Source organism: Dipodomys merriami, unplaced genomic scaffold (assembly GCF_024711535.1).
Source record: "Dipodomys merriami isolate MVZ:Mamm:240054 unplaced genomic scaffold, mDipMer1.0.p SCAF_795, whole genome shotgun sequence".
In the NCBI taxonomy this organism is placed as follows: Eukaryota; Metazoa; Chordata; class Mammalia; order Rodentia; family Heteromyidae; genus Dipodomys; species Dipodomys merriami.
Genome location: NW_027206396.1, coordinates 131,521 through 144,771, shown reverse-complemented (window position 1 = coordinate 144,771; position 13,251 = coordinate 131,521). Strand labels below are relative to the sequence as shown.

The 13,251-nt window shown below is 46.5% G+C and overlaps 1 protein-coding gene and 1 long non-coding RNA gene across 14 annotated transcripts in view; one reads left to right on the top strand and one right to left on the bottom strand.

Moving 5' to 3' along the window:
• Positions 1-1,366: 1,366 nt before the first annotated feature.
• Positions 1,367-13,251, bottom strand: part of LOC138818923 (biliverdin reductase A-like) — a 37,513-nt gene continuing 25,628 nt past the window's right edge. For 10 of the 13 annotated variants that reach the window (XM_070010044.1, XM_070010040.1, XM_070010045.1 and 7 more), the window contains 2 exons: positions 6,189-10,608; positions 1,367-1,623 (listed from right to left, as the gene is read on the bottom strand). In XM_070010044.1, coding sequence (XP_069866145.1) covers positions 10,350-10,608 — 259 coding nt within the window. In that variant the 3' untranslated portion in view covers positions 1,367-1,623; positions 6,189-10,349. The remainder of the gene's footprint in view (positions 1,624-6,188; positions 10,609-13,251) is intronic. The other 3 variants (XM_070010041.1, XM_070010042.1, XM_070010043.1) reach the window with 3 other exon arrangements.
• LOC138818928 (uncharacterized) lies at positions 2,243-3,350 on the top strand. The gene is made up of 2 exons (XR_011369272.1): positions 2,243-2,686; positions 3,140-3,350. It is a non-coding gene; the product is annotated as an uncharacterized lncRNA (long non-coding RNA).

The window sequence follows — 13,251 nt, the reverse complement described above, 5'->3', positions numbered from 1 at the left end:
ATTTCCAATCATCGAATTATTTTTTCTAATTACCTCTGTGGGGTGCTATATGTATCTCCTTGGTACCACATCCCTGAGTAACTAAGGGCTGGGTGGTCTAGTTACCTTTCACCTCTGGCTGTTCAGAGGTCCCTGATGGGGGTCTTGCAGCTCAACTCCTCCCTCTGCCACTTCTGCTTCCTTCCGGCCTTCTCAAACATAGCTCTCAAGGGCACTCCAAGGTCAACCTCCCATCTGTCAGCCTCTGTCTCAGAATCTGTTTCCTAGGAAAGCTGACCTGAGACATCAGCTCTTGTTTTATCAATGTAACCTCTTCTATTGCTGTGAGGTTAATGGTAGCACTTTCAAATTCATCCTTGACTGGCCCTGCTAACTATTTCATGATGACTTCTCTTCATTTTCTGAATCTCTTCAACCTAAGGCAGCATCCACTGAGTTCACTGCCCGTCCAATTTCAGTGCCAGTTATGGATTCATTCCCTTGTCCTTGTTTATTGGTGACCCTCAAAGAAATCTCTTAGTCCTCGGTTTTGTCAAGTCAGAGGGAGGTAGTGTGACCTAGGTCACTTGCATCCACTTGGGGTTGCTTTCCAAAGGTCTGCTATCCTGTAGTTATTTCTTCTAAGCCTAGAATTTGGGGCATGAGTGAGGAAAGTCAAGAGTAAGGAAAAATCACTAGGTTGGTTTTTTTATTTTTGCCTGAAGGCAGAATGCATAAATAGCATTTTATATCCTTGAGCACACACACACACACACACACACACACACACACACACACACACACACACACACACACACACACACAGAAGGAAAGCCTACTTTTAGAAAAATACACTATGGATTTGAATATAAGAAAGAGGTAGGTGGGGGGGGGCTGGGAAGGTGGCTCAGTGGTAGAGCGCTTGCCTTGCATGCATGAGGCCCTGGGTTCGATTCCTCAGCACCACATAAGCAAAAAACTGGAAGTGGAGCTGTGGCTCAAGTAGTAGAGTGTTAGCCTTGAGCTGAAGAGCTGAGGGACAGCGCCCACGCCCAGAGTTCAGGCCCCACAAATGGACCACAAAAAAAAATTTAAAAAAAAAAGAGTTAGGTTACATGAATAGCATAGTTACATTATCTTAAATACTCATAATTGAGATAAGAATCTCTTCCATTGGCATATTCATTTATGGAAATTAGGAAAGTTTTGTAATATTTAGGAATGATAATTCTGTAGTTTATTCCAAAGAGACTAAGTATAAAGGAAAAGGATTTCAGCATACAGGCAGGCAGCATGTTGTGACTTTGTGGCTTTTTAATAAACAATAATGAACCACTGTAGACACTAACATTCCTTGTCCAAAATTTTACATCTGAAGACACAAAAATGAAGTAAAGAAAGGGTTTCTTTTATTGAAGTTCAGTTCCACAGCAACCCAAGGAAAGATGTTTCATTATACCCATTTTATAAATGAAACAGAACCCAACGATGGCGTTATCAAGTGACAGAATGGAAGTGAAGTCAGATTTCTCAGCTCCAAGCCAGTGACCCTCATGTTGCAATAGCGTCATACAGAAATCCACCCAGTCTCCAGGAGACTGCAGAGGTCTTCCAGCCAAAGACTGTCACATGACTAAACTGGACCTGGGGAAAGAATCTTTGCTGTCATAGGAGTGAAGCAGAATTGGCAAGTGATATAAGTGATTGCAGACGTACAGATTGCTGAACGTGAACTACTTTGATATTACTAGGTACATACTTAGTGTCATTTAGGAGCGGGGACTGTGCTTCAACAAGATCTGTCCTCTGCTGGATTTTAGTACATTCTATAGGAATGAACAAGGGAATTGCATGTATTTATTTACCGAAACTTCCTTTGAATAAGGCTGACCACCTTATTTGTGTGTGTAGGGGCTGGGCACTGTCCCTCAGGTTTTGTGCTCAAGACTAGCATTCTACCACTTGAGTCACAGCTCCACTTTCAGAGGGTTTTTTGGTTTTTTTTTGGGGGGGGTTGTTTTTGTTTTTGTTGGTCATGGGGCTTGAACTCTGGGCCTTGATGCTGTCCCTGCACTCTTCAGCGCAAGGCAAGTGCTCTAGGGCTTGAGCCACAGCGCCACTTCCTCAGAGGGATTTTTGGGTGGACTATTGGAGATAAGAGTCTCACTGACTGTGCTGCCCAGGCTGGCTTCCAACCACAATCCTCAGATCTTGGGCTCTTGAGTACCTAGGATTATAGGTATGATCCATGGGTGCCCAGCCACCTTACTTTTTGAGTAAAATAAACCACCACTGTGGTGACAGTTTTGTAAGAATCAGTGGGATGGGATGGGGTGTTCTGAAGGCTTGGTTATGAGTCTGTGCTGCTATTGAGAGCTTCTGAGAGGTGTGGCCTCATGAAAGGAAGTTAGGTAATTGGGGGCAAGCCCTGAGGGACCCCAAGCCGTCTATGTGTGTGCCTCTCTCTATCTCTGTCTCTCTGTCTGCCCTCTGTCTGTTTCTCTGTCTCTGTTTCTGTCTCTCTCTGTTTCTGTCTCTCTCTCAATCCTCTCTTGTTCTCAGCTGCCAAAAGGTAAACAGCTCTGTTCCTCTACTCCACACACAATTCTACAATCCCTGAAACAGTAAAAGCCAAGCACCATGGACAGAAGCCTCTGCACCCATGAGCCAAAATAAACCTGTTCTCACTTTAACTCACTCATCTCAGGTACGTTGTCACAGCCACATAAAGCTGACAGAAATGTTAGGTATAGATGTATGTAAAGGCGAAAGATCTCTGATTATACTGCTCCTTGGCCTCTGCTTTCAGTGACATATATGAAAGCTATCTCAGAGTTAATAAATGACTTTAAATCTGAATTAACTACTCCACAGAATTTTATATCATCAATTAGTTAAAATGTTCTTCTTTATTATCAGTAATGATCCAATGAACATCTTTGCATATACAGCTTAAACATTTTTCTATTATTTTGTTTCATATTCCCTATTTTTTCAAAAAATATCCTAAATTGGTTTGGGCTTTAGCTCAGTGATAGAGAACTTGTATAGCATGAGAGGCCCCAGGTTCAATATCCAGTACCAAAACATTAAAATGTTATTTTAAAAAACCTTCAGTGCTGGGTACCGGTGGCTCACACTTGTAATCCTTGCTACTCAGGAGGCTGAGATTTGAGGATCATGGTTCAAAGCCAGCCTGGGCAGAACAGTCTGTGAGAATCCTATCTCCAATTAACTACCAGAAAACTGGAAGGGGTGCTGTGGCTCAAATGGTACAGTGATAGCCTGGAGCAGAAGAGCTCAGGGAGAGCACCCAGGTGCAGAGCTCAAGCCCCACACCAACAAAAACAAGAACAACAAAAGAAAGAAAACCTTTGGGGCAGGGAAGGTGGCTTAGTGGTAGAGTGTTTGCCTAGCCTGCAGGAAGCCATGAGTTCGATTCCTCCATACCACATAAACAGAAAAGGCTGGAAATGGCACTGTGACTCAAGTGGTAGGGTGCTAGCTTGAGCAAAAAAGTTCAGAGAGCCAGGCGCTGGTGGCTCATGCCTGTAATCCTAGCTACTCAGGAGGCTGAGATCTGAGGATCGCGGTTCAAAGCCAGCAAGCGCAGGAGAGACCGTGAGACTCCTATCTCCAATAAACCACTAGAAAACCGGAAGTGGCACTGTAGCTTAAGTGGTAGAGCGCTCGCCTTGAGCTGAAGAGCTGAGGGACAGCGCCCAGGCCCAGAGTTCAAGCCCCACGACCGACAAAAAAAAAAAAAAAAAAAAAAGTTCAGAGACAGTGCCCAAGCCCTGAGTTCAAGCCCCCTGGCAAAAACAGCAACAACAACAAGAAGAAAGCCCTCTGGAATGATATTGTTGAATCAAAAAGTGGATGTGTTGGATATGTTGGTACATATCACAAAATTGTCTTCTTGAAATACTGTAGCAATTTCTAAATTCCCATTGCACATTTTAGGCCAATATTTCCTGTCAGTTATTTTATTAATTTCTAAAACTTTAAAAGACACCCCCTATCTACAAATGTTTCCAAGCACTGGCTAACACTCATTCCTTTCCAGTCCTAGGCCAGCCTGTCCCTTACGGCTTTAACTCTTTGGTTTTTCAGCATGATTCCATACTTTGGCTACATTGGTCTCCCACACAGGTATAATCATTCTCAGTGCACCCATATAATGAAAGGTTAAACAGCTCTGAACAGAAGTCTGTCTGGATATCACTTGCCAAATAAAAAAATATATACTCAAGAACATCAAAGCTCTGTATATGAATTGTGTTCGTTTTACTTCTTTCCTTTGTAACTGAAATAATGGGCACATATTTTCCTTGAAAATTGAAAACGTTGTTTATAACACTTTGGCCATGAGCCTTTCTGGACATATCATCTTTCCTTTCAGTCTTCTCACTTCCTATTTAAGTGTCTGTCATTCCAGTGGCACTTGGCAAATAAGCCAATGCAACCATCTCCCCCATGAAAACCACAAATTCATCCAGAGCTTGAGGTACTTCTTTTGGGGGGGGTCCAGTCGTGGGGCCTGAACTCTGGGCCTGGTAGCTGTCCCTCAGCTCTTCAGCTCAAGGCTAGTGCTCTACCACTTGAGCCACACCGCCACCTCCGGCTTTTTTCTTTTTGCTTAATGTGGTGCTGAGGAATCGAACCCAGGGCCTCAGGCATGCAAGGCAAGCACTCTTCCACTGATCCATCTTCCCAGCCCCAGCTTGAGGTACTTCTTGTGCAATGCTATGTGATTCATAAAAACCCAAAAGCATTTACAAAAAAAAAAAAAAAAAAAAAAGATTGTATGCGTGGATGGTGGCTTGCCTGTCTGCCTACCTTAAACATTCTGCATGACTGAGTTGTCTCCCTTTGCTCTCAGAATAGAACAGCTACAGGTACACATTTGAATGGCATTTGTCTTGAGGAGGCAACTGTTCTGGGCAGGCCTCATCTCCCAACTTCCTTTCTCTGTTGAGTGCACATTGATTGATCTCTTAAGCAAAAGATGGATTTCAGCTTTTCTTATTAGAATTTGCCTTCAAGGCTGATGCAATGGATTGCTCAAAGGTTGGGAAAATGTTTAAGGAACCCACTGGTACTTTTTTAGCTTTGTGTTGTTTTAAGCTATTCCTAAAAGCTATTCTGGTATGCAAATTTTCATAAATCCAGTATGCAGGAATAGATGAGTTTCACTTAGATACTTCCTTTTTTAATATTTTGAGTGTAGCATCAGAGAATGTAATTAGAACATTTAGTCTTAAATATTCCAGATTTAGTGAAGGTTGTTGAATATAGTTTTTCAGTACCCCTCCCACTTGCATAAAAAAACTCACATGTAAGTGATTTGTTCTCGGCTATCAGCAAGATTATCTAAATTACTGCTAAAGGTTATTTAACACAGATATTATTGCTACCAAATCATTAGCAAAATGAGAATGACCATATATGTCTTTAGGCATTGTTAAAATTCTCATTTTTATACTGTCTCTTGTCCTTAGTTCTCATTTCACAAAGAATAGGAAAGTGGACTCTGGAGTTAGAATTTATTATCCTAATCCTGCCTCTGGCATTGGACTAGCCATGTGCCTGGTGCAATCTCTCTCCCCCTCTCCCCCTCTCCCTCTCCCTGTCCCTCTCCTTCTCCCTCTCCCTCTGGGTTGAACTTCAGAGTCACTAGCTATTTTCACTATGGGGTCTTGCTTCCTACCCATACTCACTTTTAGGGTAGAAGTATGATCTACCATCATGACTGGGATCATAAGCATGCATCACTGCATCCCACTTCCCTCCATGGAGATGGGGTTCTCAGGGATTTGCTTTGCCCAGGCTGGCCATGTAGCTACTTCCAGCTCTGTCATGGTAGCCCTGCTTCTATGCGGAGTGTTGGATCCAGTGGTTCAGGTGACTCTTGTACACTGGTTTTCTCATCAAGCCTTGCAGCTGGTCAAACAGCTGCAAGCAATGATCTCCTACAGCACTGCCCTGCCCTCAGTCATTCCTAAGGCCATGAGACCCCTGCCTGCCTGAGAAGCCCCAGTTCCTGGACTCCACCCCAGGAAGCCTAGCAAGGACAGGTTTCATGCCAAGCCATCCAGGCTCCTGGACTGTCCTGATGAGGGCACCATGGTAGGCTGGGAGCTGCCTTCAGGTGGAGAAAGCTTGGAATCCCCCACCTGTTCTGTCCTTTGCCAGCCCATGCTACTCACCCTCCAGCTCTGGCTGCTTGGGATGCATGTGTGGGCCCGCTGCTCCTCCACAGAGCCAGGCACATTGCAGTTTAGATATGTTACCATGTGTTACAGGCAGATATGTCCAGTGCTTCAGTGAAATCCTCTGGGTACTCTCTCATCCATGAGCCCAATATGAAAGAAAGCTCTAGATGTAGTGGGAGAAGCAGCAGAGTTAGAGGTTGGGCCTCTCCTCCTCTCAGGACCCCCTCAAGCACAGGTGTGGGAGCTGGGCTCCTGGGCCTGCTCCAGTCCATAGCCCATGGCAGGCCTGGTCACCTGGCTGCACTAAAGACCTTGTCTACACAAGGGATGCTACTCCACCTACATCACAGGTAAAACCCCCCCACCCACACGGAGCTCCTGGTGTCCCTGGGCATGCTCCTCAAACTGTCAGCCCTGGGGTGCCTTGTCCCCAGAACCTAGAATGTCCTCACTCATGCAGCCTCTAGTGGCCTCAATGTCCTAGAGCCATGTGTGACTGGTCTTTGCCTGACTCTCAACCAAAACAGCACACCCTGGCCCTTGTGCACTCACGGAATCCTAGAGGATTGTCCATGATGGCACAGTGTAGGCCTCGCTGCTCTGTGTGATCCTGAGGTTTCCCAGGGCAGGCACGTGGGACTGGCTGGTCACAGTGCCAGAGGCTTCTCCCATACTCTCAAGTACAGAACAAGCCAAACTAACTCCCTGCGTGGACACATTTCTACCTGGACTTGAGCATTCCTTTAGTAGTGGCTGCTATTTCCCTTTGCCCAGGCCTCTCCAAAGCCAGCTCTCCACTGCACCCACCATGAAGACACATGCCTTCCCTCCTCCCCCAGGCACACTCACTGCTGCAGGTGCTCCTGCATGCCTGCCTTCTCCTCATAATCAAGGAAACGGCTGTATCTAGGGGTCACCATGAGACTGTCAAATGCACTGTGTCTACATGTGAAGTCTACAGTCCCAGTGGTCTCTCTGGCCACAGGATGGAACTCAGGATAACAACGATTTCCCTGTTCTTTTCACTGAGTGGTTCTAAGTGTCTAGAAATGTATCCCCACACAAGGTGATGAGCCCAGTACCTTCCTCCCACATACCTGAATTAGCACAGGGTCTGTCAGGGTTTCCCTTGCGCTTCCTAGTGAGGTTCATGTAGGTCAGGACATCCATATGGGACATCAACCACCACTGTCAATTTGGAAAATGCTTTTCTTGAGGTCTTATTCATAGGAGGCCTCGATGTAGAGAAGGGGGCCTTCATGAGAGAAGGGGCTTCTCCCAGTCCGCCCACAGCCCTGCGCTCCCCGGGGTGTAAGGTCATAATGTGGTCAGGCCTGTTCAGGGCCCATCGCACCGCTCCAGCCTCAGGCAGTGAGGATGTTAGTCCTAGCATGCCAGTAGCCAGGATCCAAGCAGATCCGCACTGGTGCAGCACATGCCAAGGCCTAGCCAGTGGGCCTGTCCCAAGGATCAGAGGTGGCGCTTACCTATTGAACAGCAGGTTCAATACGGATGGGCAGTCATGAAAGTGTGGTATGTCCCCAGAAATACTGGGATAAACAAGGCATCTCCGAAGAGCAGGGCAGGCACTAAGTGGTCTACTAGCTTCTCCACTTTGCCTCCCTGCAGGTATCCTGCCTTGCAGGGATCAGAATCAGTTGGAGCTAAAACCCACCCAAACTGGGGTAAAGAAATGAGACACAGTTCAAACATGGAAACAGCAGCACACTGGGAAAAGGATTGGGGCCATACCATGAAAATAGCCTGGGCTGGGCTCGCATGCATGCACACACACACACACACACACACACACACACACACACACACACACACACACACACACACACACACACACTCATGAATGTACCCACATATGGGATCTGAGGCTGCCAGAAGGTAGTAGGTGAGGGGACTCACCCTCCCTCCTCCTTGATTCACCTGTGGGATGCATGGTTGAGTTCTGCTCAGGTGACCTGGACAGGGGATTACCCAGTGCCTTCGAACTATAATCAAACTCTCTCTGTGGAGTTGTTCTGCGGAATAGCAGGCAACAGCAGGAAAACATCCTGCTGCCCCTCAGCTTTCCATACAACTGAGCTGGCTCAGCTGCACAGCAATGTGGGTGCTGGTAACCTGGCCCTTTTGACATCATCTCTGGAGATGACAGCACCAATGGAGGTCCCCTTTTCTGAGCCTCAGCCTCAGACCAGACCTCTGCAAATGGCCCCTGAGTGCTGGCTGGGCCCCGTGGCAGGTCAGGAGAAAATCTAGACACACTCCAACCTCTGTCCTCTATCCAGTTAATGTTGTGGTTATGAGGACACACTGGGCTCACATCCGATCCCTCCTTCCAGTTTAATTGTCTCCCCATGTACAAGTGCCTGTGCTTGCCTGCCTCCTCCAGTCACCCACTCACTCCTAGGGCTTCCACCCAGCACCTGCTTGAGGATGTCATACACTGAAAGGACTCTGTGCCCATCCAAGGCTTGGGAACCCTACAGCTGGTGTCCATCATTTTCACTGCACTCTTGTAGACATTCAGCCCCTGCACATTGTGTCTAGACAGAATAAACTGCCAACCAGTTGTCCTTGTCTAGGCCACTTATTCCTGCAGTGGGAGCTTCTGGGAGGAGGATACCAAGTTCAAGGCTAGTCTGACCTAGGCAAGAGATTCTGTCTCAAATCCATGCAAGCCAACAATGAACAAAAGAAACAAAAAGGAAATGCAAGATCTGAGCTTCACATGGGGTGAGAATTTCACAAGTGTAGACACAGACGAGGTTTGTTCAACACACCAATTGAGAGAGGTATACGCATGACCTCACATACATTCATCCACACAGACACAGTAGCACGCATCAATGTGCATCCACATGGGTCCTCACATGCATGCATTAGAATGAGATGCTGAATTCAGCTCTGCCTGCCACAATGTTTGTGTGCTAATGAGAGGATGGGTGAAAGGTGGGAAGCTGAAAAGAATGGGCTGTTTGTTCAGTGTCCTGTATCCTCAGCTCTCCACTCTTCTGGAGAGTGGGAACATGTGGCAGTTTGGGGTCCAAGAGGATTTGAGGCCATTCTCTGGGATCATTCAGTGGGCTGATGGAATGAGGGGCGAGGGCATGGAGAGCCAGTGATTTCTGCACCACGTTCACTGAGGCAGAAGTGGAAAGTACACACGGCGATCATACTAATGAAGGGGAATGAGCGCAACTAAGATCCTAGGGCTGAGATCATTCTGGTGCCATGGAGCAGGGGGAGAGTAGGTGGAGAGTGCTGGAGCCTGGACTTGGATTTGGTGATGTGGAGAAATGTGGAGATGGGAGGCCTTCACTTTTCAAGTAACAGGGAAGTGGACGAGTGTTTCCACCGTGGGCAATTTGGGCAGGGGAGGGAGACCCTTGGCATCCTTCTGCCTCTAGATTCTGGGTTCTCCCTTCCCTGTATGCTATCTTTTCCCATATGCACCATCTCCCTTGCTCAAGATGTCACAGTCATTGCCCAAAGCTCTGATGATGGCGAATTATACTCACTGGCATTGTTCACGCATGTAGGGCCACGGAGGTGTATGCATTCAACCCAACTTGGAGCCATGGGGGGGCTTTTTTATGGGAAATGGAGTCCAGGGCTTCCTGCTCCAAAGCCACCCAACAGAAGCACTGAGGCAACATGGTGTCCACTGCCATCACTAGGACCATGCTACTGGTCCTGCCAACCATGGTGCTGATCCTGCACTCTATCTTGATGACACAATGCCTGCCTCCTCCTGCCGGTCCTGACGAAGTGACCACTGTGTGAGGGCTGCAGGTAGAATCCAGGCCTTTGACAAATGATTTGATGTACCTTTTCTTATCATGTTATAACATTATAGACTTAATCCTTTTTAATTTCCCAAAGGTAATATAACAACCATTCACCTCCCAGGGTGGTGTGGAATAAAAAATGGAAGGAGGAGTATGGCACAATCAATTCAGCTCCACCATAGTAAGTACTTTCCTTGTCTCCACCCCAGGGTTCATCCCCAAATCTCATTCCTACAGCTTGTAATGGCACACATATCCTCTTTCTCCAACATGTTTAATGGTAAGAATGGAGGCAAACAGCTGAGAACATCCCACTGTGATCCGGTGCTGGTGGTGCCCACCGCTTCCTCTCCTACTTCTCAGCACGGCAGCACCTCTGGACGGCGTCTGCCAGAGCCAGGCAGTGTAGGACACGCTTCCTTTCTGCAGCCAGTTCCTTCTCAGAGACCTGGCCCAAGAGCTTCTGCACAAACAGATCTTGATCTTTTAGGAAAATGTTCTTGTTAACACCTACATTTGGTATATTTTCCAGAGATCCAGATTTGAAATGGAAGCTTAAATATCTGTTTCTTTGGAAGCCAGGCCCTTTCTCCTCAATCCAAGATAGCGGACTGCAAAAAGACAAGAGAATCCTCATTTTAAACAGCACATGGTAGGGAGCAGGTGGGGAAGCTTGCCCATCTTCTGTAGACATGGCCTCACTGTGCACCCAACTTTCTTGCAGCTGTGGCTCAACACATTGGCTCATTGGCTCCAGATGTCCACCACTCCACAAGCCATTGGGGACTGTGTTTCCATCTTTACTGCCATCTGCTCTTGATTTATTTGGCCCAGGATAGCAGAATCTACTCAATAACTTTTGTGGAAGCAAGTTTCTCATTCATGCCTTTTCATTTGTGATGGTTCTGGGGCTTGAACTCAGGTCCCTGACCCTATGTGCTAAAGGTTAGGCTAGTGTTCTACCATTTGAGCTGCAACTGTGAATGTCTTTTTTGGTATTCATTTAGATATAATAGTCTCATGGACTGCCTGCCGGTGCTTCTTTTTTAATATAGTGTCCTCAGAGCTCAGCCTCCTGAATACCAAGAATTACAGAAGCAAGCCACCAGTACCTGGCTAGTCAGGACTTTTTATCTGGAGTTTTTCTGATCCTTCCAGAGGGTTTAGACTTGGAAAACAGGCAATCCAAATACCAACTGCACTTCTGTCAAGCTTCTAGTTCAGTGTAAACATTTCATGAGGAAAATTCTTAGTATTCTTCTCATCACATTCTCAAGACTCAACCCAGTCATGCCAGAAAACACAAACTATTGGGTCAAAAGGAGACTCCTGTTTCCATTCAGATACCCACTGGAGTCCACATCAGAGCTCCTGAAAATCAAAGTAAGATGAACATCACTTCTTCAAAGTGTGACTCCCTTTTTCTGGGTTATTTCCCTCCAGATAGCAGGGAAGAGCTGTGATATGTGCCTGTATAAAAGTGAGAATGTTTTCCTAGGTAAATTCTGACCTAAAGGAAGGGCCTGGTCCATTCATGTTCTGAGTGTGTACAGCAACTGATGCCACCCAGTCCAATGGAGCCAGGCCTGGGCTCACTGAAGGGGCTCCTCTTTGACATCACTCATGAATATTTACAGATGCAAATATTCACTCAACAGAGCACTGACATTTCTTTCTCCTCTTTGCAGGAAGCTGTCCAGCCACTTCCACACCTGTCTGTATGCACTGTGGAGGTGGCAATTTTTGAGCAAGTACTGAAGAACCAGGCATGGCACAGGGCTGCAATCCTCCTCCCACAGCACCCTGAGGACCTAAATACAAGTGTTTTTGTCACTACTTAAGATCCTGGATATCAGCATAAGTTTGGCTTGAACAAAATCTGAATGCATACTTTTACACAATTTAAAAAACAGCCAGTAAATTAGGAGGAACTAGAGTTTGAAACTCTGACTCCCTTGAGATCTGGGGTAGGTGACACATTCCCAGCTGCTAACTGAGGGCTGTGAGGAATTGCAGACAGTATCATGTGGGGTTCATAGTTGTTTCTGTGTGCTTCTGGCATGGCTGGGGAGAATGCACACAGCATGGGGGCTACAGAAAGGCAACCTGAATGAGGACTGCAGAGCCCTATATCAACTAGTGGCTGTGGACCTAGTTGGGGAGGCGTTGTAAGCTTAGGAGTGGGGGCCTAGTGCAAGTAGGTCTCTGGGGGTGTGTCTGTCCTGCCCCTTCCTATACTGTGCAGTCTTCTTTGGCTGTATGAGGGATGCTACTGCTCACTCTTGATGCCATGATGTCTGACTCAGCACAAGCCTATCACAACCAAGCCTGGACTGAAGAGGCCAGAAGGGAGCCAAAGCATGCCTTTCCTTATTGAAACAACTTTTCTCAGTTATTTGTTACAGACAAGGAAAGTCTAACAGCATCCTTCGGAAGTTTCTTCACTTCTGAGTCTAAGTCTCACTCAGTCAGTATAAAGACAGAGTGAGAAAATGCTTGTAAAAGGCCAGGCCATGCTACTCATGAAGCATTGCCTAATACTGCATTTGTACAGCAGGGATTGAAGGGACAAACCCGGCTTTTCTAGGCATTTGATGGGCAACTTTCATGATCACCCTGTGTTCTCATTCACTCAACTACACTGTCTGAAGGTAACTTAAGGAATTCTGTCCTAAGACAACAGTTATCAGTAACTCTTAATGTGTGATGATAAGCTCCTGACACATGCCATGTTTTTTTGATTTTTGTTTTTGTTTTTTTTTTTGCCAGTCATGGTGCCTGAACTCTGGCCCTGGGCACTGTCCTTCAGCTCTTCAGCTCAAGGCGAGCACTCTACCACTTGAGCCCCAGCACCACTTCCAGCTTTTTCTGTTTATATGGTGCTGAGGAATCGAACCCAAGGCCTCGTGCATGCAAGGCAAGCGCTCTACCACTGAGCCACCTTCCCAGCCCCCACATGCCATGTTTGAGCTAAAATATCTCATTCTAGCAGAATGGGATAAGCTGGAGGGAGAGAGAAAATAACTGGAAACATGCCAACATGCTCCTCCAAGGCACCATCAGAAGCCAGGACTGCATTCTCTTAGCTAGGATAGCTAAGAGACATTGGATATAAACAAACTTTAGGTAATATAAACAGTCTGGTCTATCTCAGAATGTTTATCATGTCTTCAGATTTGAGGGGTTGCAGAATGTCAAGATGTTCCTCACACCTCCATTTCCTCATCAGTAAAGCTACATGAAGGGAGCTGGGA